At 42.6% G+C, this 19661-nt stretch overlaps 1 protein-coding gene across 1 annotated transcript in view; it reads left to right on the forward strand.

The window, feature by feature from the left end:
- DOCK1 (dedicator of cytokinesis 1) overlaps nucleotides 1-19661 on the forward strand; it is a gene marked incomplete at its 5' end in the record, with an annotated part of 272626 nt that overhangs the window by 251496 nt on the left and 1469 nt on the right. Inside the window, 3 exons of the mRNA XM_080347839.1 lie at nucleotides 3365-3563; nucleotides 6756-6909; nucleotides 10415-10560. Coding sequence (XP_080203965.1) covers nucleotides 3365-3563; nucleotides 6756-6909; nucleotides 10415-10560 — 499 coding nt within the window. The remainder of the gene's footprint in view (nucleotides 1-3364; nucleotides 3564-6755; nucleotides 6910-10414; nucleotides 10561-19661) is intronic.

The following is a 19661-nucleotide window of genomic DNA, read 5'->3' on the forward strand; positions in this document are numbered from 1 at the left end:
TTAGGGCTTTTAAACAGTAAAAACTCAAAGCAGACATTGACATAAGATGTCTTTTACAACTCCCAACTCTGTGTATAAATAAAACACCGACTTTAAAAAAGGACCTTGGGTTTATTCACTGCTTAAAATGGGACTTAGAAGTACAAATGTGAGCACTTAGAAGCAGTGGCTGGGAGCGGGGAAGTCCCCGTGTGATTTGCCATCTGTTTTAAGTCCTAATGTACCTCACATAGGAGCATGGCACACTAGCGCATTCCATCACCGATACATTGCGTTCAAATAACTAATAGCAGTAATAATAGTAATGCCTAGAAGCAAAGCAATTAATAATTGTCAGAAGAATGGCGATTCCTCTTGGAAACTTGCATTTACCGCCCTCCGGCCCAGCAGAGCCCAGAAGAAGCAGATAAAATACGCTATTTAGGTGGCTAAAACACATGACGTTGGGAGAGCTGTCTTCTGGTCTGGGCTTTGCCGCTGATGGGCTTTGTGGCCTTGGGCAAGTCCTTGTCACCCTTTTTCCCTGTCTGTAAAATGAGATGAGAAAAGCTTGCAGTTTTGTCTCCCAACCCATGTGATTTTGGCTTTGGTTGTGAGGGTAATGGTGCAGGGGCTGTTGCAGCGGGGACTGATTTGAGCATCTTTCATCATCATCATCATCAAATGACCTCACGTAGCCTGAAAACTGAAGGACCTTCAGGGCTTCAAACAACAACAACAAAATAATTTTGGATGTTGCTGCTAATGGAGATGATTAGGATTAGAATCAATGAATGGTTTGGGTTGGAAGAGACCTTAAAGATCATCTGGTCCAACCCCCTGCCATGGGCAGGGACACCGTCCACTAGACCAGGTTGCTCAGAGCCCCATCTGACCTGACCTTGAGCATCTCCAGGGTTGGGGCATCCACAGCTTCTCTGGGCAGCCTGTTCCTGTGTCCCACCACCGTCATGGTGAAGAATTTCCTCCTTATATCTAATCTAAATCTACCCTTTTCCAGCTTAAAGCCATCACCCCTTGTCCCATCACAACAGGCCCTGCTAAAAAGTCTGTCCTATCTTTCTCATAGGCCCTTTTAGATACTGAAAGGCCTCAATAAGGTCTCCCTGGAGCCTTCTCCAGGCTGAACACCTCTCAATCTGTCTCCATAGGAGAGTTGCTCCAGCCCTTGATCATCTTCATGGCCTCCTCCAGACTTGCTCCAACAGGTCCATGTCCTTCTTATGTTGAGGGTCCCAGAGGTGAACACAGCACTGCAGGTGGGGTCTCACCAGGGTGAGCAGAGCAGGAGAATCCCCTCCCCTTGACCTGCTGGTCACACTTTGGATGCAGCCCCAGTTGGTCTTCTGGGCTGTGAACACACATTGATGGGTGATGTTGACCTTCTCATCAACCAGCACCCCAAGTCCTTCTCCTCAGGGATGCAGCTTCACTGCAAATTGAGATATGAACCCTCCGGTATTTCACAGCAAAGATCATGGCCTGTAGGTTCATGTGTCACTGTGAGAGAGTAAATACTTTTACAATGCTAAAAAGTCATCTGGTTTCTTTGGGGATTTTTGGTTTAGTTTTGGTTTCGTAGTGTGGTGATTTGAGACCTTCTCTTCAGATCTGTCCGTGTAACTTGAACTAGGGTATGATTTTAGTTAGTCATGGACTGTGCAGATGGCAGAGCTGATGGAACAGTGCATCCGCCTTGCCCGTATTCACACACCTGGAGCATTCCAGGTGGGAAATACACTGGCTTTTTTGGAAACCAACCTTGCCCTTCGTTATTGTCTGACCGATTTTTCGTTCCCCCTCACCAGAGTGTGCTCTAGGGGAGCAGAGCTGGAGATTTGAGAGTGCACACTCGTATGGATACATTATGGATATATTATATATTTGTTGAGGGTTTAGATTGCGGGGTGACAATAAAACCCTGGCAGATGTATTGTTAACCTCCTCGCCCCCCCCTTTCCCCTTTTCCCCTCCCTCTCCCCCTTCCCACTCAGCACAGGCGATCGGGAGGGAAAGAAGGACAGAGAGAAGAGAACTGGAAAAATTAACAGTGTTTTACTAATGCTACTAATAAGAATAGAGAAAATAATACGAAATATACAAAACCAATCTTGAAAGCCTCAGCAACTGCAGAGCCGGCACCCGAAGTCCTGGACTGGACTCTGCAGCCAACCGGAGCTGGATTCGGTCTGTCACTGGCCTCAGTTCGCAGGGAGGACTCACAAGGTCCTCTCCTAATGTCGGCCATGAGGAAAAGAGGGAAAAAGGCAAAGGGATGAGATCCTCGTGATCTCCCACTTTTATATGAAGTATTCACGTGAATGGAATGTTATACACAGTTGGTCAGTTTCTTGGTCACTTGTCTCTCGTTGCCCCTCTCGCGAGATGTCCATCCATGCTTATCAATAAGTTTGCATTCCATTGCTGGGTTTACCAAAACATGTGTCTGATTCTCCAGGAAAATGCAGCTCATATGAAGCTTTAGCTGACAGGCAAATTCACTAAAAGAGAAACTTGTTTTTAACAAAACCAGGACAATATTATATATCTCCTCATGCACGCAAAACCAAACATACACACACACGGGGTGTTATTATGAGCAGGAATGGTGCTTGTGTCTGTGATTAAACCTCTGCCTCATGCTTTTGTGCCATGTATAGGTGTTTCCTTTGCATTAGGAGTGATGTTTGCTTTTTTCCATGAAAAGGTACTTTTGATGAGTCACAAAGATTAGAAAGTGCTTTGTGTTGTACGTGTTCAATGCAAAATCACGACACCTCTGCAGAACAATTTCTCAACTGTTATTCCTTGTCTGGATAATAAATACATCTTCCTTGTCTACCAAAAAACAAAAATCCCAGGAGGAATTTGCCCTCTTGACTAGTTTTTAAAGAAATTCCTAAAGCCACTGTAGATATATAACTGTCCCCAAGGTGCAGAGGGGTGGGGGTGACATTTCTTTTAACATAATGTACAGTTATACGGCACTTGTATGGTGCTGATTTCCACTGGAGTTTCCAGGCGCCTGCTGGTGCCCCAGCATCTATAGTGGGAGTGCTGAACGAGAAACTCATTTCTATGTAAACCACATACAGTGAAGCGGGAGTTTGTGTAGCTGTAAGCCAGTAAATTTACTACAGAGCAGGGAAATACGCAGTGCTGGTGCTTCAGCAGCTCTGCAGTAAATTTTATTCTAAGACAATTATGATTGTTATGACCTTCTGCCCCCTCCCTTTTCTCTCTAATTAGTTTTCCTGGATTAGCAGAGCATCGTTAACTCAAGTGAGACTTTGGGAAATATGTAAATGAAAATGAGGTGTTTTGAAAATAGTGTTTTATTGATCTAAGCGACATTTTTCTTTAGGTTTGTGCTGGAGCCCCTCTTGCCAAAAAAGATGCATTCCAGGTCTCAAGATAAATTGGACAAGGATGACCCAGATAAAGATAAGAAAGAAAAGAAGAAGGAGAAAAGGAACAGCAAGCATCAAGAGATATTTGATAAAGATTTTAAATCTACCGATATTTCTCTGCAGCAGTCTGAAGCAGTGATCCTTTCAGAAACGGTAACTTTATTAGCAAGTGATGCTTTATCTAATTCTGAGCAGTGCTCTTTCTCTTTTTAAGGAAAAAGGTTGAGTTTTTTGATTTAGTTTCCTTTCAGACCAAAAAATAACTCTTAAGAAAAAACGCTCCGATGCTAATATGTGATAATGAATCAAAAATACAGATTTTATTTACAGTGTAAAAAAACATTGGACCCTGTATGAAGATCTTAACCAAAAGCTACATATGACTATTTGATAAAAGGAACAGATGGTATATCGTAAATGAAATAAACGCCACCATTTCGGCAGCCTTTTGAATTTATGGTTCCCAGTAGATCACGATGGGTTTTCTCGTATTTCAGCTGACTACTGCAAGACACTTTTGGTGGAAGTGTTACAAGGTCACTCCGTGCATGGCAATTACGTCTTCTTGAAAGGCTGTTTTGAGCAGAAAATCATAAGCAGTTCCACTGCTGGCTGCGTGTAAGAATATTTAACTACGGGACATATCTCTCTTAAGCTCTGTCTTCTTGGCATATATTTAATTCACTGAAACGATCCTAAAGGCTTAGGTAACTTGAGAGGTTTTAGCTCGGGAATGGAAAGCGAGGCGGTTTTAAGCTGGAGCAGGGAGGACGTGAACAAACTGTAACCTCCAAATCTCTGCCTGGACACCTGTTTGGAGGCCAAGAGTTTAAAACTTGCCCTCCAGAAATAAATGTAATGTTCTTTTAAAGATTTGTGCAGGTGCTTGTAGGACCAACTTGTAACTCAGCAGAGTCGTTTGTTGATGGCTGTGTCATTTACAATGGACTTTTAAAGTAATTTTTGTCTGACCTGTGATGAAAAGGTCCTCTAAGTCTTTCAGTTTGGGATTTGTAGCAGAATATTACTTAGACCTTCAGCCACAGTTTCTCTGTTTCCTGGATTTGCTCCTTATTTTCCATCCAGAAATGAGTTAATCTCTCAGATGCATCTTCTGACTTCTGGGAAGATCAGGGTTGTTTTGTCTGATGTGGCCTTAGGCCCAGTATTAGCTCAGCAAAAACTCCGATTAAAATCCGTTCCGTTCGTCCAGACTTTTCACCCCAACTCCTTTGAAGCCGGTGAGTTTTTCCATTGACTTCAGTAAATTTTGGGTCAGCCCTAGTTTGATGCAAACGCATTGAACTCTGCACATTGCAGCAGTCATGTTTTGCCTAAGCCTGAACATCGCGGTGGCATCTCCCGGGTCCCCAGAGGAGCAGCAGAGCTTGGGGCACAAGAGCGTCAGCCGCAGAAGAAGAAAATTGTATTTCAGGGCAGCAAATGAATCATCATGGAAGAACGTGGGAAGGGTATAAAACTGCAGAATTATTTCCCGGAGCTTTTACATTTTCTTTCAAAAGGAGCATTCAGAGGCCAGTTTGTTTAATTGTATGACTTAGATACTTTTTTCCAAATTTCAGTGTTGCCATAATGAATTTATTGACTGATCAAAACCCAAGACCTCATTACAGAGATCCTGTGCTCCTGTGATCTTATCAGAAGATAAATTAACCACTTTGATATGTGAAGAAGATCAGTAAAGTCTTTATAGTCTTCTAGAGATTTTTATCTTAAGTATCACATAAACTTCTTTAACGTAAATTGTCATTGTTAGTTGTTTGATTCCACGAGCTGATAGCAAACCTAACACCAAAGCCAAGTGTTTAACAGACCACCCAAAACCTCGAGTTAGAATAACAGGCTGTACATTTGATTGATTTAGTGGTGTCTAACATCACTCGCTATTGATCTTGTTTTCGTTAGACCAAAAATAAATTAGCAGTGGGTTCATTATGAATTAGTGGTCTCCAAAGGGTTCATACTCCCTAGCGGAACTGTGATTTATATGAAGCTTTAAGAAGAGGACCAAGCTTGGCACTCGCAGAACTTAAAATTCATTTGACGTAAGTAGCTACAGAGCAGGTTAACTTGGGAACTTGAATCTAGTTTTTTGGTTTATCTCTTGATTCTGACATTGCGGCTTTCCCAGTCATCAATAATTGTATTTTCCTTAGTTGTTTTTTTTTTTTTGTTATAATAATAAGCCTCTGAGAAAGTCATTGCCACGTTTATCCATTCTACTAAAAGCAGGCTTTAAAAGATCTGGGAAGAACAAAACTTGGGAGTATTTAGGACTTGGATTTTAGTATCGGGCAAATTTCAGGTTACCCTGAGGTCTTGACGAACTTTCAAAACAATTTACATACTTTATGGTCATTCATTTCTCATACAAGGGTGTCAGATGGAGCCTTTGATGCAAACCCTCTTAGGGTTTATTTTCTGAAAATAAAAAGAAGCGCTCCTACCTCATTTTCGATTTCTCCTTCACAACATACATTGTAAAACGGCAAAATTCTTCAAAAAAGCGTGAATTGCTGCTGGCATTTTCCACTTTGTCCTAATGCAGCACCTTGGCTGCTCTTCCCGTCTCGACTTCAGGCTGCTGCTCCATTTGCTATGATCTCCTGCAAATATAACATCCCTTTCTCAGCTGTGATTACGAGAAATACGGGGATGGGTAACAAACGGCAGAGCTCAGAATTAGGGTCAGTAAAAGGAGTCACCATAAGTTGCCCATCGGATTACAAATATCATTTCAGGGTTTCTGATGGAAAACTTAAATGGACCGTGAAGCAGCCAGAGCAGAACAATATGGATATTTCAGTGAATTAAATATAAGCACAAGCATGCACCATCAAGAAAGTGTTTCTGGACAGCTGATGACTTCATCAGAAGAGAGTTTGACCATGCAGACAATTAAAGACATAAATTGTAAAAGGAATATAGAGGAGAAAAGGCTGTGAATGTTGTATAATTTTATGTAAGGATCTAGACTTGTTTAGCTGTTATTAAGCAAGTGTTTGAGGAGTTGGCTCTGCTTCGCAGAAAAATGTGCCAGGCTACAGGAAAACGTGTGGATTGAGCCTCACTGGGATTTCTGGGAAGAAGGGAGGAATATTTGGAGCTCTGAAATACTGCATTAAATCAGAAGCATTGGGTGTTATCATTGCACGCTTGTTGTTCGGGAGGCCATGGGGAAAAGGTAGCATTGCCAAGGTCTGCCGCTGGGTAACAATATGTTAATATGTTCCTTTGCTGTGTCACCGTGGTGGTACCAGCCGCTATCTGCTTGTGCCGGTGCTGTGCCGCAGTGGGATTTTCCCTGGTTTTGTCCTTGTGCAGATCAGCCCGCTGCGACCGCAGAGGCCGAAAAGCCAAGTCATCAATGTCATTTCCAGTGAAAGACGTTTCTCCGTCTCCCCGTCGCCCCCCAGCTCCCAAGGGACGCCGCCCCCCATAACTCCACGGACAAAGCTGTCCTTCAGCATACAGTCCAGTAAGTCTTTACGTTTAATTAAACTTTATTTATATCAAGTATTTTACGCAAAATAACCGGTGGGGAGATGGGTTCCCCAAGCATTGCATTACACCTTGATTTGAGTTCTTTGAGTTGGTCTTTCTGCTGTCACCTCTTAACATCATGCTCCTTGCATTTGCCAGCAAAAATTATTTCAATGTGTTACAAAAGCAAGCAAAATTAGGCTGGAGATCAGAAAGCAATTCTGTGCAGAGAGTGGTCAGGCATTGGAATGGCTGCCCAGGGAGCTGCTGGACTCACTGGCCCTGGAGGTTTTTAAACTGAGATTGGACATGGCACTTAGTGCCATGATCTAGTCAATGGACTGGAGTTGGACCAAGGGTTAGACTTGATGATCTCTGAGGGCTTTTCCAACCCAGTCCATTCTGTGATTCTGTGAAAATTCTTGCGTTGAAAAAGTTTCTTTTCCTTTCCAAGTAACCATTAAAAATTACTTAGGTATAGAGTAGCTGTCAAAAATTAGTGTTGTACTTGATGCTATGTTGAATTGAGGGTATTTTGGAGCATAAAGGCTGAAAAAATAATCTTACGGTATAATTCTACCTTAGAATAACTTTTATTTGCTGTGTAGTGAGTACAAGCCAGAATGGAAAAACAAGTCAGTCTTTTTGATGTAGTTTTTGTTTGACTTTGACATCTGTCCCTCAGTTCTTCTGGAAAATACATATTTGCTTCCGTCTCCAGGAAAGCCTATTGCAAAACAGGGTGTAATACAACACCTCTTTCTTTTACAGTGCTGTTTTCCAAAAGCTCTGATTGAGAGGTTGAAACCTGCATGTGACCCAAAAAATACAAACCATCTTTTTGATACATGTACCCAAATGCTAGTACGATAGTGAAGAGTTTGGTGTCAGTAAAGAGGAAAACAGATGATAAGTTTTGATATAAAAATATTGTTTGATCAACATCAGTTTGTTTTATTTACTTATTTTGATACTCGGAAGCTTTTCCCTTCCATCGTGTTTTGGAAAACTCTTGTTGCCAATTGCAGGCGCGTGTCCTGTGAGCAGGAACGTGTTCATTCCACCAATCTGCACCGATAGAATTGTCTTCCCAAAGGAGTGTGGGTTTGTTTTAATGGCTTGAAAGTGTTGGTTGCAGACACGGAGAAGGGATAAGCAAGTGCAAATCAACGCTGCGCTTCCTTTGCATAGTCAGACAACTAAGACAAGTATTTTGGTAACTGTGAACTCTCTCCTTTCCTTACAACTTGATAGCCAAAAACTGCCAGTATGCTAAAAAAAAAGGAATATAGAGAAGTATCTGTGCTTCTGCAAAAAATGCTCTTTGAATTGGATTGTTTCTTATGTTTTTGGTTTGTTTTTGTATCTGAAACTATCATGCTTTTCTGAGAATATTTAGCTGGAGATTTATGGGTATTATAGAAAATAGGTTCAGCTTGGTGCGAAATCCACGGGACTTGTCTGTGATAGTTTGAGGAATTGTAGTGATAAATTTCTTTAGGTATTCCAAGGATAAAGTAGCTGCTTGGGTGCCCAAATTGGCTAAAAGCAGTTAATGGGCTGCTGGGCAATACTGCCTGCTTGTTCGCTGGCACTCGAGGAGAATGGAGTGTAAGGTTTGGTCATTAGGTTAAGATGAAAATACGAGTTGTCTGACTGATCTCAGGGATGTTCTCAGTGCCAGAAAGGAATGAGTAGCACAGACCACACTGCTGCGATAAAACACCTTGAGTAAAGATAGCAAAGCAGAAATGATGAGGAATCATTTGTATAGCAACGGAGTCAGTGAAGTATATTCCAGCTGAATCAAGCAGGAGAAAATTAATAGATATGTAACAAATAGAGCTTCGTGAAGCAGGACTGAAAATCACTGAGGTTCATGTTGTGACTCCTGGACTTCATTAAACCATGTGAGAGATTAGTTAAACACATCACATATATTTTATTTTCTTTATAGAACATAGTTGTTCTACTAAATAGTTCATTAGGCTGAATGTAAATATGTAGTTAATGTATATTGTTCGTGTGGATGGAAATATCCTGCCTGTATTTACAGGGATTTATTGCTGCCTTACAAAGAGACATCTACATTAGTATACACTGTAATATCATGTAAGATATGAAGTGGTCAGCATGGTTAAATTCAGGTCCTAAAAGGCTGTAAGACTAAGTTTCTAATGCTTCATTTTGAACAGGGAGGTGACGCTGTGCATGTTTAGTTATAAATGTTTTCCATGTATATGTTTTTATGGCAAGAGCTTAGCAGAAGTAGATTCTCATGGAGGTATCTAAAAGATCGTATGGTGGATGGTTTGGGAATGGAGAAATCCTGTATGTGTAGAAAAGGGAGGATGAAAAACAGGAGCAATGGAAAAAGTGATGAGAAACTCAGGTCCTGGAGGACAAACAGCAATTTCGGTCAGTGTAGAAGAAGCCACTGAAAGTCTGAAGTCCCAGGATGGAGAAATGTTCTTCTTCATGGCATAGCTGAAAGTTCAAGGGAAAGGATGAAGCATAAAATGACAGTTTTCAGTGACAAATCAATACAGCCACCTTGCAGTTAAATTGTGTTGATGAGAGACCGTTGTAGAGAGCAATAAAAGGACACATTTTGTAAGGTATTGATAGGAACCTTGCACTAAAAATATCTGCATAAACAAGTCCTCCATTTGTTTCACAAATCACCCCAGTAAAAGAAAAATCACCTTTTTTCATTTCCTAAATGAAAACACTTCCCTGGTTTATCAAAAATAAATTAAGTTTCTTATCTGGTAGAGCTCGCAGTGGGTTTTGCCAATGTTCAAATGAGTGAATTACCCTGAAAAACACCGTGGGTGGATTTCTACACAAAACCCAATGTATCACTCAGGCCTCAATAAACCTTATTGTCCCTCGGGCTATTCACCTTTCCAGCACATACCTGGTAGGATTTATCTGCTCAGAAAAGGGAACTTTCTACCCAGCAAACAGTAATAATAAATGTTTTGTACTTTCTCATGCATGATTTTATTTACTCAACAGCTAATGACTGCTCATTTATTACAGTTAGCTGGAGTTTTAAAGTTTTTGAGAGAGAAGTAGTTAATTACAGGCTTTCATTTGTGAATTTTATTAGAAAGGAGCTTTTATTTTACTGGGGAAAGGTAAATAAAGCTTAGCCCGATTGTATTTTCTTAGCGCGCTTTTCGAAGCTTCTATTGTATATTAATGTACAAGGTGTAAATGCGGAGCTCACAGCTGAGAAAATTATATTTGCTAAGCTATGAGTATCTTGAGTGCATCCTAAAAATTGCCCCAGCGCAGCTCCATTGATGCAGGGGTGGGTTAATTCTTCTGTTTCGCTTTAAAATCCCTCACTAGACAATGCAGATAATTATAAAGGAAGACGATATAGCAGGGGCAGCATTCCCGCGGTATCGTCGCCATAAAAATTGGCGCCGTCTGTGTCTTTGGGTTCAATTCGGCCACTGGAAGAGTTGACTCCACGTTGGTTTTTGCAGATCTGGAGCTGAACGGCATGTCCAGCTCCGACATCCCCGACGTTCCTCCTCCCCTGCCCCTAAAAGGCAGCACGGCCGACTATGGGAACCTGATGGAAAGTCAAGACTTGATCAGCCCGACGACCTCCCCCCCGGCCCATCAAAGGGTGAGTTCTCTCACTAACCACAATTTCCCGCAGTTTTCTTCGCGTTTCTATTTTACACGGTGCTCAGCAAGGTGGAATCCAGAGGTTTCTGCCCCTGGAACGTGAGGGAACATCATTGCTCATGGGGACCAACCTGACGGGAGGTTGGATTCATTCTGGTGGGCAAGACGAAGCACAATGTTGTCAGCTGTGTTGGTAACGAAGCTTAAACCTACAGGATACATTCCCAGCAGCAAATTAGATTGAATAGCCTTTCAATCCTGTCTCAGGAAAGGAAATCAAACGTGTACTCGATATCTTTCGACACTCAATCACCACTTGTTGCCCAGAGGCAAACACGCGTGTCCCCTTTTTGGGAAGGAGCTCAGAAATGCTCTTCATCAGTGGCAGGCTTTGCAGCTTTCTGAAGAAAATACACTTTTTCAACTTTCGTCCTTGCTTCCTGGAAGCTTTTACAAATAATTTGGTCCTTTTCTTTAAAGCAGCACTTTTGAGAAGGGCCAATTATTTTCTTTTTGAAGCAAAAAATATGTTTAAAGAGGATTTTATATCCTTTGAAATGTGTAACTTTGGCCAAGCTGTTATTCTGTGGAAAAAGTCTCAGCAGTAATTGTTCTTTTTTGTTTGCAGAGGTATCTTCCAGGATTTCTCTGAAGTTCATCATTCATATGAAATTCTGTCGAGTAATTTGCTTTTCAGTATCTTCCATGGTTAGAGAAAGCATCTCTAATCTCAGCAGGCAGGCAGGAATTCAGTGTTAACTTTGGGAATGGTTTTGTTTAACATATCACAGTGCACAGAGTACACAAGTCTACCTGTTTCCAGGGTTGAAATAGCAGCTGTGTTATTGTAGGAATTCAGTATTTTCACGCTAATAGTGCTATTCAAAATACAATGTTTTACTCATATGCATACCTTGAAAAATTCTCTATTCCCACCGTCTCTTCCGTAGTTCTTCCCAATAACTGGATGGTTTTAGTAAATATTTTGACTACGTTTTCTTGTGAACCCTTTTCTTCTAATTTCCATCAAACTACACTAAGCTGTTACCCATTTCCCTGGCTCCTCTCTGGGGGACCAGCTCTCACTTGACCTGAATACAGCCCTTGACCTGAATTACAGTGGAAAATTGCAGAATGGGCAGGAGGCCACCAGGAGTTTTGATGGGGGATCCATCTTCATGAAGAAAGCCAAGAAATTCAAATTAGGTTTCAAATTTCTTGAACTTCTTTCTATATGATCTCCAGGGTAATAAATACTTTTTTTTTTTAATGATATACTATAAGTTTTAGGTCATAGTAGTAGCTCAGGATTGCTGATTTGAGTTCAGTTCTTAGCTAAAAAGCGTTAAACAATGAGATGATAAAACACATGGTGAGAAATAAAATCCCAATAGCAGTTTCCATTTCCCTTCCTTGGGAGGTTGTTTGAAGGGGTTTCCACGCAGCAGATAAATGCGAGGTATTTACTGAACTACTTGCAAAAGCCACCGGGCAGTGATGGTTGGAGCCCAGACCTGAAGGCGACTCCAGTTCCAGCCTTGGTCTCGTTGCTGTTGAAGATGTGACCACATCATTAAATGGAAGTTCATTAAAATCGTAGCAATATTCTCCCTTGGTTTTTTGCAGTCTCATTCAGATTCAGATCTTACTACATTTACAGTCTTCACCTCTCAGACTCTTTGTTTAATGTATTTTATAATTATAGAAATGAGACGTGTTGTTCAACACCAAGTGTTGGAAGACTTCAAGGTTCAAGCGTACCTTAGAAATGCGGTCAAATATAATCAGGATTTTCTTTAACATCTGTATTTTTCTAAACTTTCTGAGACAAGTGAATATAGTTTCAAAGCGTAAAAAATTGATCTAAAGCAGATTTGTCATAAAGCCATATGTATTAGTCTTAGAATTAATTTAAGGAAGGGCTTCTAGTCTTATAACAATCATTCTGTGCGTTTATTTCATCAGGCTTGTAGGAGGGAAGCTGTTAAAGAACATAAAGAAAATGAGTAGTGCTGGGAATGAAAGATCAGATGGGTAAATTCTTATTACTGCTGTGATTAAATTCCATTCCACAGTTTTTAATGCCTTGTGTTTCATGGGTCAAATACCTACATGCTTCTTTACTTGATAATTCTCTGCCTAGTAAACTGATCATCTTTTAAATTACACACGCTTTGTATCAGGGAGGAAAAATCAGTAAAAAATGTAGATAAGATTATCTTAGTAGCTTTCAAACTGGAAATACCTCCTTTTATGAGAGATTATTACGTGGTTCAGTTGAGAAACCCCAAAAAAGTGCTGTAGTGAACCAAAAGTCGTCCCGTGATAAATGCAGCAAATCCTTCAAATTGAACTGCGAGCAGTCGCGTCGTTCACTGACACTGTCAGATTATGCGGAGTCCAGCGTTAACTTGGTCTGCCTTAAGTCTTTTATCCCAGTGATCATCTAATTATGATATTCTGATTGTCTTCTTATTCATTAACTGTGATACCCTTATATATACCCTTATATATATTTTCTTCCACTGTATGATTTGTTCTGCTAAAGATGCTCATAATAATATATGGGAACATAAAAAAAAAGAAGTCTACAACTCCTGCAAGGATTATTATTCCATCAAGGGATTCCTTTAGGCACTTCTCGTTCTTTATGGGTTCATCCGTATACCCTTGCATACAAATCAACCGCCTGCTTAGTATTCACAGCGAGAAGGGAAACTCAAAATAGACAAAGGAGCACTTACATTTATAATATCGGCGATAACACTTACTGAGCATCAGATAATGGTTTGGTTGAGAAGATCTGGATCAGTCTGGTGTAGCTGCAGAACTAGGCAAGGACGGGAGAGCAAAGGCTGAAGCGGTGGGTGATGCGAGGAGGTTCGCATGGTTATTCGGATGGTTATTCAGATGTAATGGAAGTGTTTGCACAGAAGGAGAAATCCAGGGGATTTTAGATGTGTTGGGATGCATGTTTTCTTCTGCTGAACATTATCTCTTAGGTTGGCCACGGGGAGACAAAACTGACCATAGAACCTTCAGCAAATGTGCTGTGCTGATGTGGGAGAAGAGTTGAGGGTAGAAACCCGGCTGAAACTACAGAGGGGGCAGGTGATTAGGGAACACTGCGAGTTTTCTTCCTCTGATGTTATTTCTCAGGAGAAATCCCCTTCATTCCCAAAGTGCTTCGTCCATCTTGGGGCCCATCTCCCCAAGCTGGGGCTGGTGGAGATCTGAGCATCCTGGGACCCCCAGCGCAGGTTTGGTGACTAAGGGCTCACCCCGGCTCCCTCCCCACAGCAGCATCGTCCCATGGAGATGCGGGAAAATGCAAAATTGGAAAAAGTGCATTATTAATCCATTACATTAAATTAAAAAGTTGAGTTTGTAGGCTGCATTCACTCACTAAATGGAAATAAATGTCACCTCTTCTGCCTAATACTCCAGATTTATAAAAAACAGACTCTCTGACCAAAGGCTTTCCATGATGCCTAGCAGTATATAATGTACCCAAAAGAAAAGAAGTTAAAATTTGGTTTCTATTTACAATCTCATCGTTATTTTTGCCTGCTGGAGATGGGAAGCAGTGCAAGCTTTTCCTCCAGTGCAAAGTCTACGCCGCGGCCCAGCTGGGCTGGGCTTTGGTGGGTTAAGCTTTTGCCAAGCCCAGAGTTTCTACAAAGCTCACAGTCACTTTTTAATAAGTCTCCAAATCAATGGGCTGCCACTGCTTATTACAGGATTTTGAGTGAAAAATGTGTTCTTCTGCTGTGTGCCCGGTGATATAGAGCCCGTGATGTGTCCCTGAGCAGCACCCGTGATGTTGTTTCAGAAGGGGCGCTGCCCTCAGCACCACACAGGATCACGGCGGGTTGTGCTCTGGCCGGTCGGTAACGCGTTTCTTTATCGCTCTCGCAGGGCCCCGGCCTTCAGCAAGAAATACAGTTTCAGTCTGGAGCCTAAACCTAATTCCGAGGGCATTGCTCATACCTCCTGAGCTCTGTTTATGTACGGGCCGGAGCAGAAAAACAGCGCTTTTTGGAAATGGAGTTAGCTGGCATCTGGAATACTGATAGCCTCCGCATGCAGAAATGTGGTTCAACGGAGGGAAAATTGCATTAGTTGTGCTTTAACACAGCTGGTACCCAGCAGCAGCGAGGGGTGCAGAGCTCTGCTAGGCCCCCATCCACCATCATCACCCCAGGAGCATCGTCCATCCAGGGATGAACGTTCCTCCGTCGGCACAGCTCATCAAAAACATAACCAATCTGAGTTGCTGATTCAAAGCAGTTCGATGTTCCCTGTTTTGAGGGACCTTTCATGTTGCCCCAGGAGGGGGTGGGAGTACACAAAGGGCACCTCTGCAGAAGGACTCTTAAAATTATAGAATCATAGAATCACTTTGGTTGGAAGAGACCCTCAAGATCATCGAGTCCAACTCTAGGAATACCCCATGTCCCTGAGAACCTCATCTGTGTGTCTGTTCAACCCCTCTAGGGATCACAGAATCCCAGAATGTCAGGGGTTGGAGGGACCTGGAAAGCTCATCCAGTGCAATCCCCCCATGGAGCAGGAACACCCAGATGAGGTTACACAGGAAGGTGTCCAGGCGGGTTGGAATGTCTGCACAGAAGGAGACTCCACAACCCCCCTGAGCAGCCTGGGCCAGGCTCTGCCACCCTCACCGGGAACAAGTTTCTTCTCACATTTAAGTGGAACCTCCTGTGTTCCAGTTTGTACCCATTACCCCTTGTCCTATCACTGGTTGTCACCAGAAGAGCCTGACTCCATCCTCCTGACACTGCCCCTTTCCATATTGATCCCCAGGAATGAGTCCCCCCTCAGTGTCCTCTTGTCCAGCTCCAGAGCCCCAGCTCCCTCAGCCTTTCCTCACACGGGAGATGCTCCACTCCCTGCAGCATCTTGGTGGCTGCGCTGGACTCTCTGCAGCAGTTCCCTGTCCTGCTGGAACTGAGGGGCCACAACTGGACACAAGATTCCAGGTGTGGTCTCCCCAGGGCAGAGCAGAGGGGCAGGAGAACCTCTCTGACCTACTGACCACCCCCCTTCTAACACACCCCAGTATGTGACTCCAGCACTGCCCTGGGCAGCCTGTTCCAATGCCCCACAGCCCTTTGGGAAGAAATTGTTCCCCAGATCCAACCTCAACCTCCCCTGGTGCAACTTGAGGCCGTTTCCTCTGCTCCTGGCGCTTGTTCCTGGGGAGCAGAGCCCGACCCCCCTGGCTCCAAGCTCCTTTCAGGCAGTTCAGAGATCAGAAGGTCTCCCCTCAGCTCCTGTTCTCCAGCTGAACCCCCCAGGTCCCTCAGCCCCATCACACTTGTCTTCTCCCCCTGAGTTCACTCCAGCAAGGGCAGCTCATGGCTGCCTTACAAAGTCAAATGAAACTCCAATAGATTAAGTATGACAACAGGGTTTGAACAGTCATTTCACAGCGGTTACCTGCGGTCTTTCCCACACAACTTTGCTCCTTGGGTTAAACGTCCGATTAGCTTAAACTGTCTGTAATTTGGTTCAAATTAACGGAGTTGGGTTGATCTCTCTATTGGCACATTATCGCTCTTTCAGAATAGGAGCGTTATTCCTCCACGAGCTCACATTATGTGTTATTTTTCATTGCAGATATTAAATAAGCAAGTTGGTGCTTGTCAGGCAATTCAGCTCCATTCTCCATTCTAAAAATCACGCGAGAAGGAGCAATTTAAATCTCAGCGTTTGGAAGCACAGCCCTATGTAGCTGATAGCCCTATATACGTCTCATTTCTACTGCTTCTGACCTAATTAGATCTGTTAATCCTTCAAACTAAAGTGATTTTGATTGGATCACCATAGCTTGTCGTACTTATGACCGTATAATTTCAAAGAAAAACAACTACACAGGAAGGAGTCTCTTACAGTGTCACAAGGACCATTTGTTTGTGATCAAATTGTATTTGATTTTTTGCTTGTTTTTTCTGATTAAAAAATAATTCTTATATCTTATTTTGCTTCTTCACAGAATGAATAAAAATATGCATTTTTTATCTTATTCAGTTTATTTTTCTTGCATCCTGAATGTGGATAATGTAGTGTGCGTTATATTTCTAAGAGAATGGAGACAAATGTTTTTAAACCCGATTCTTTTCTGTGTGAGGGACAAAACCAAACAAATGGGAGCAATTTTGTGTTTGAAGCAGAAGGAACAGATTGCTTCTGTGGTGCAGATGTGCCTTTACATAAGGTTTCTGCTTCCCCCGAGGTGCCCGTGAGTCAAGGATTCTGCCCAAAATAGGTCTGAGTGAACCAGCAGACTCTCTCGTTATGTTGGGAAATAAAAGCTCGCTTCAAGTTCACAATTAACCACTGAAATATCAACATGAACTCTGCAAAGCAGTTCTTAATTCAATATAAAATCGAGGGAAAGTCTGGTTAGTATGTCAAAGTTTCTAAGGGGAAACGTAGCAAAGAATGAACTTCATAAGCCTAATAATGTTTTTCTGAGCGTGATATTAAAGGGAGAGGGAAAGAGTGTTTGAATTTGTTGCTGTGCTGGAATCGCATGGAGTGACGGTTGGATCTGGAGTTTCACCAGTTCCATATTGGCACCTCTTGTCCTGCTGATTTCTCAATAATTTTGCCCCGACGAGTGTTACATGCCCGGCTTAATATATTCATTGGTAGCTTATTATTGAAATGAGCGTGCACTAAATTTATCCAGCTTTTTAATGGAAATTGTAAATTCAATTATAATAATTACCTACCTATCTCTGTTATTTCTTTCTGCTTAATTTGCTCGCAGAATCTAAGCTCTGGTAGGTTTTGTGCTTGTTATTTATAGCATATATGTTTAGCTTATTCTCATTGTATTCGCTTTGTGCCTGTTGTTGAGAAGCAGGTTTTCAGGGATAATTTGATCGTCCTCTGATCAATATAAAGGGCTCATTTGTTTGAAAAATGCCTTTGATCTGATTGACTTGGGAATTATTGCCAATATACTCTTTAAATTCAAAATGGGTTTTCACAAACGATGCTGTCGGCAAAGTTAGGGCTTTTTCTAGTGATAAATAATGTTACAGGCATCATCTGAGAGCAAAGAACCGAGGAAACGTTCATGTTTTGTGATGTATTTCAGCCCCTGCCTGGATCCGTGGCTGGAACTGAGCAGTTTTGAAACCCACAGATGACAATTGAACGCATGAGGCTAAATAACATTGGCAGTCCAGCTCTTATTGGGGTGGCTTAGTAGCGGTTCAGGAGCTAACTTAACATACCAGCTTAAGAAAAGTGTTTGGTCAGGCAGAGGAAGAACTTGATGGTTCTGAATGTAATAATGTGAAACAGATTTGCAGTGGCATTTTATTAAAAAAAAAAAAGGGAAAAAACCCACTTCAGTTTTGCATTTAGCATTATTATTCTGTCTTCTTGTCTGTTGACTTGGTTTTCTGACTCGGGGATCGTTGTGTCGCACAGGACAGGAATAAATAGCGCCCGGTTTGGAGCCCGCTCTGGAAAATGCTGCTTGCTTGGCAGGGGCTTTGTGACACGTGTGTTTCAAGCAGTAATGCTCTTTTGAGACTAAAGCCTTTGAATAGTGTGGTTATTTCTTCAGAAGAGCTTGTATAAACTGTAACTGGGCTGTGAACACGAGAGCACAGAGGTTTCTGTGTTGGTGATGCTGCTGGAGAGGATGGGGAGGGGTGCTCTGGGTCTGCTGGTTGGGACGGTGACAAAACGGACAGAAGAGCTCAGAGCACGGCTTAACCAATGAGAATTTGTGGTCCATGTTCATTCAGAAAGGATTTATTTCCAGGTAGGACACGGGAAAAATATTCCGGCAAAAATCCATCCTTCCCAACATGCCAGTAGCATCTCACCTTTCTGTTTAGTCTGTGATTAGTAAGTGTAACTGGTAAAAGCTCTGCATTTATAGCTTCGTGCTGCCTTAAAAGCTGCTTTGAGGGGGCATTCAGTCACCTTAAAGATTCTGTTTTCCTTCTGCACTTACACACCTTTAACACGGTCACTAGATTGCAGGAGAGCTTTGAGGCTCGTTGGGCTCGTGGCAAAGACCAAAACGTCCGGGTGTCACCCTGCACCTCTCTGCTTTTTGGAGAGCAACTTTGGATAGCTCTGAAAAGGAGCAGCCTTGTTTTGGCCGCACTTCCACGAGGTTTAGCGATTGCTTGTGAACTAGTTTCCTCCCACGATTGAGAAATCACTGGTTATTCTGTCCAAGGCATTAATAAAAGTTGGGATGCGAGTATCAAGGTTGCAAGTGCAGTGCATGCGGTGCAACACTAAGGGACGAGATCCTCCTGATCTCCCACTTTTATATTAAGTATCACATGAATGGGATGTTATACTCAGTTGGTCAGTTTCTTGGTCACGTGTTTCTCGTTGCCCCTCTCGCGAGATGTGAATCTGTCCTTATCAATAACCTCGCATTCCATTGCTGTGTTTACCAAAACATGGATCTGGTTCTCCAGGAAAATGCAGCTCATATGAAGCTTGAGCTGACAGGCAAATTCACTACAAGAGAAACTTGGTTTTTAACAAAACCAGGACACAGATGTTTGCACTGGTTTTGTAGTGATGATTAAGGAAATCTGGCAGTTGCTGTATGTCGTGGGGTTTTAAGTGTTAGCGCGTGGAGTGTGGGCTGGGTAAGGTGGGACGGGAACCCTGAGACACAGAATCACACAGAATCACAGAATTGACTGGGTTGGAAAAGCCCTCAGAGATCATCCAGTCCAACCCTTGGTCCCACTCCAGTCCATTGACCAGATCATGGCACTAAGTGCCATGTCCAATCTCAGTTTCAAAACCTCCAGGGCCGGTGAGTCCAGCACCTCCCTGGGCAGCCATTCCAATGCCTGACCACTCTCTCTGCACAGAATTGCTTTCTAATCTCCAGCCTAAATTTCCCCCGGCAGAGTTGAAGCCCATGGCCCCTTGTCCTATTGCTGATGCCTGGGAGAAGAGCCCAATCCCCACCTGGCTAGAACTGCCCTTCAGGTAGTTCTAGAGAGTGCTGAGCTCACCTCTGAGCCTCCTCTTCTCCAGACTAAACAAGCCCAGCTCCCTCAGCCTCTCCCCATA

This window comes from Nesoenas mayeri, assembly GCF_963082525.1.
Source record: "Nesoenas mayeri genome assembly, chromosome: 7".
NCBI classification, from domain to species: domain Eukaryota; kingdom Metazoa; phylum Chordata; class Aves; order Columbiformes; family Columbidae; genus Nesoenas; species Nesoenas mayeri.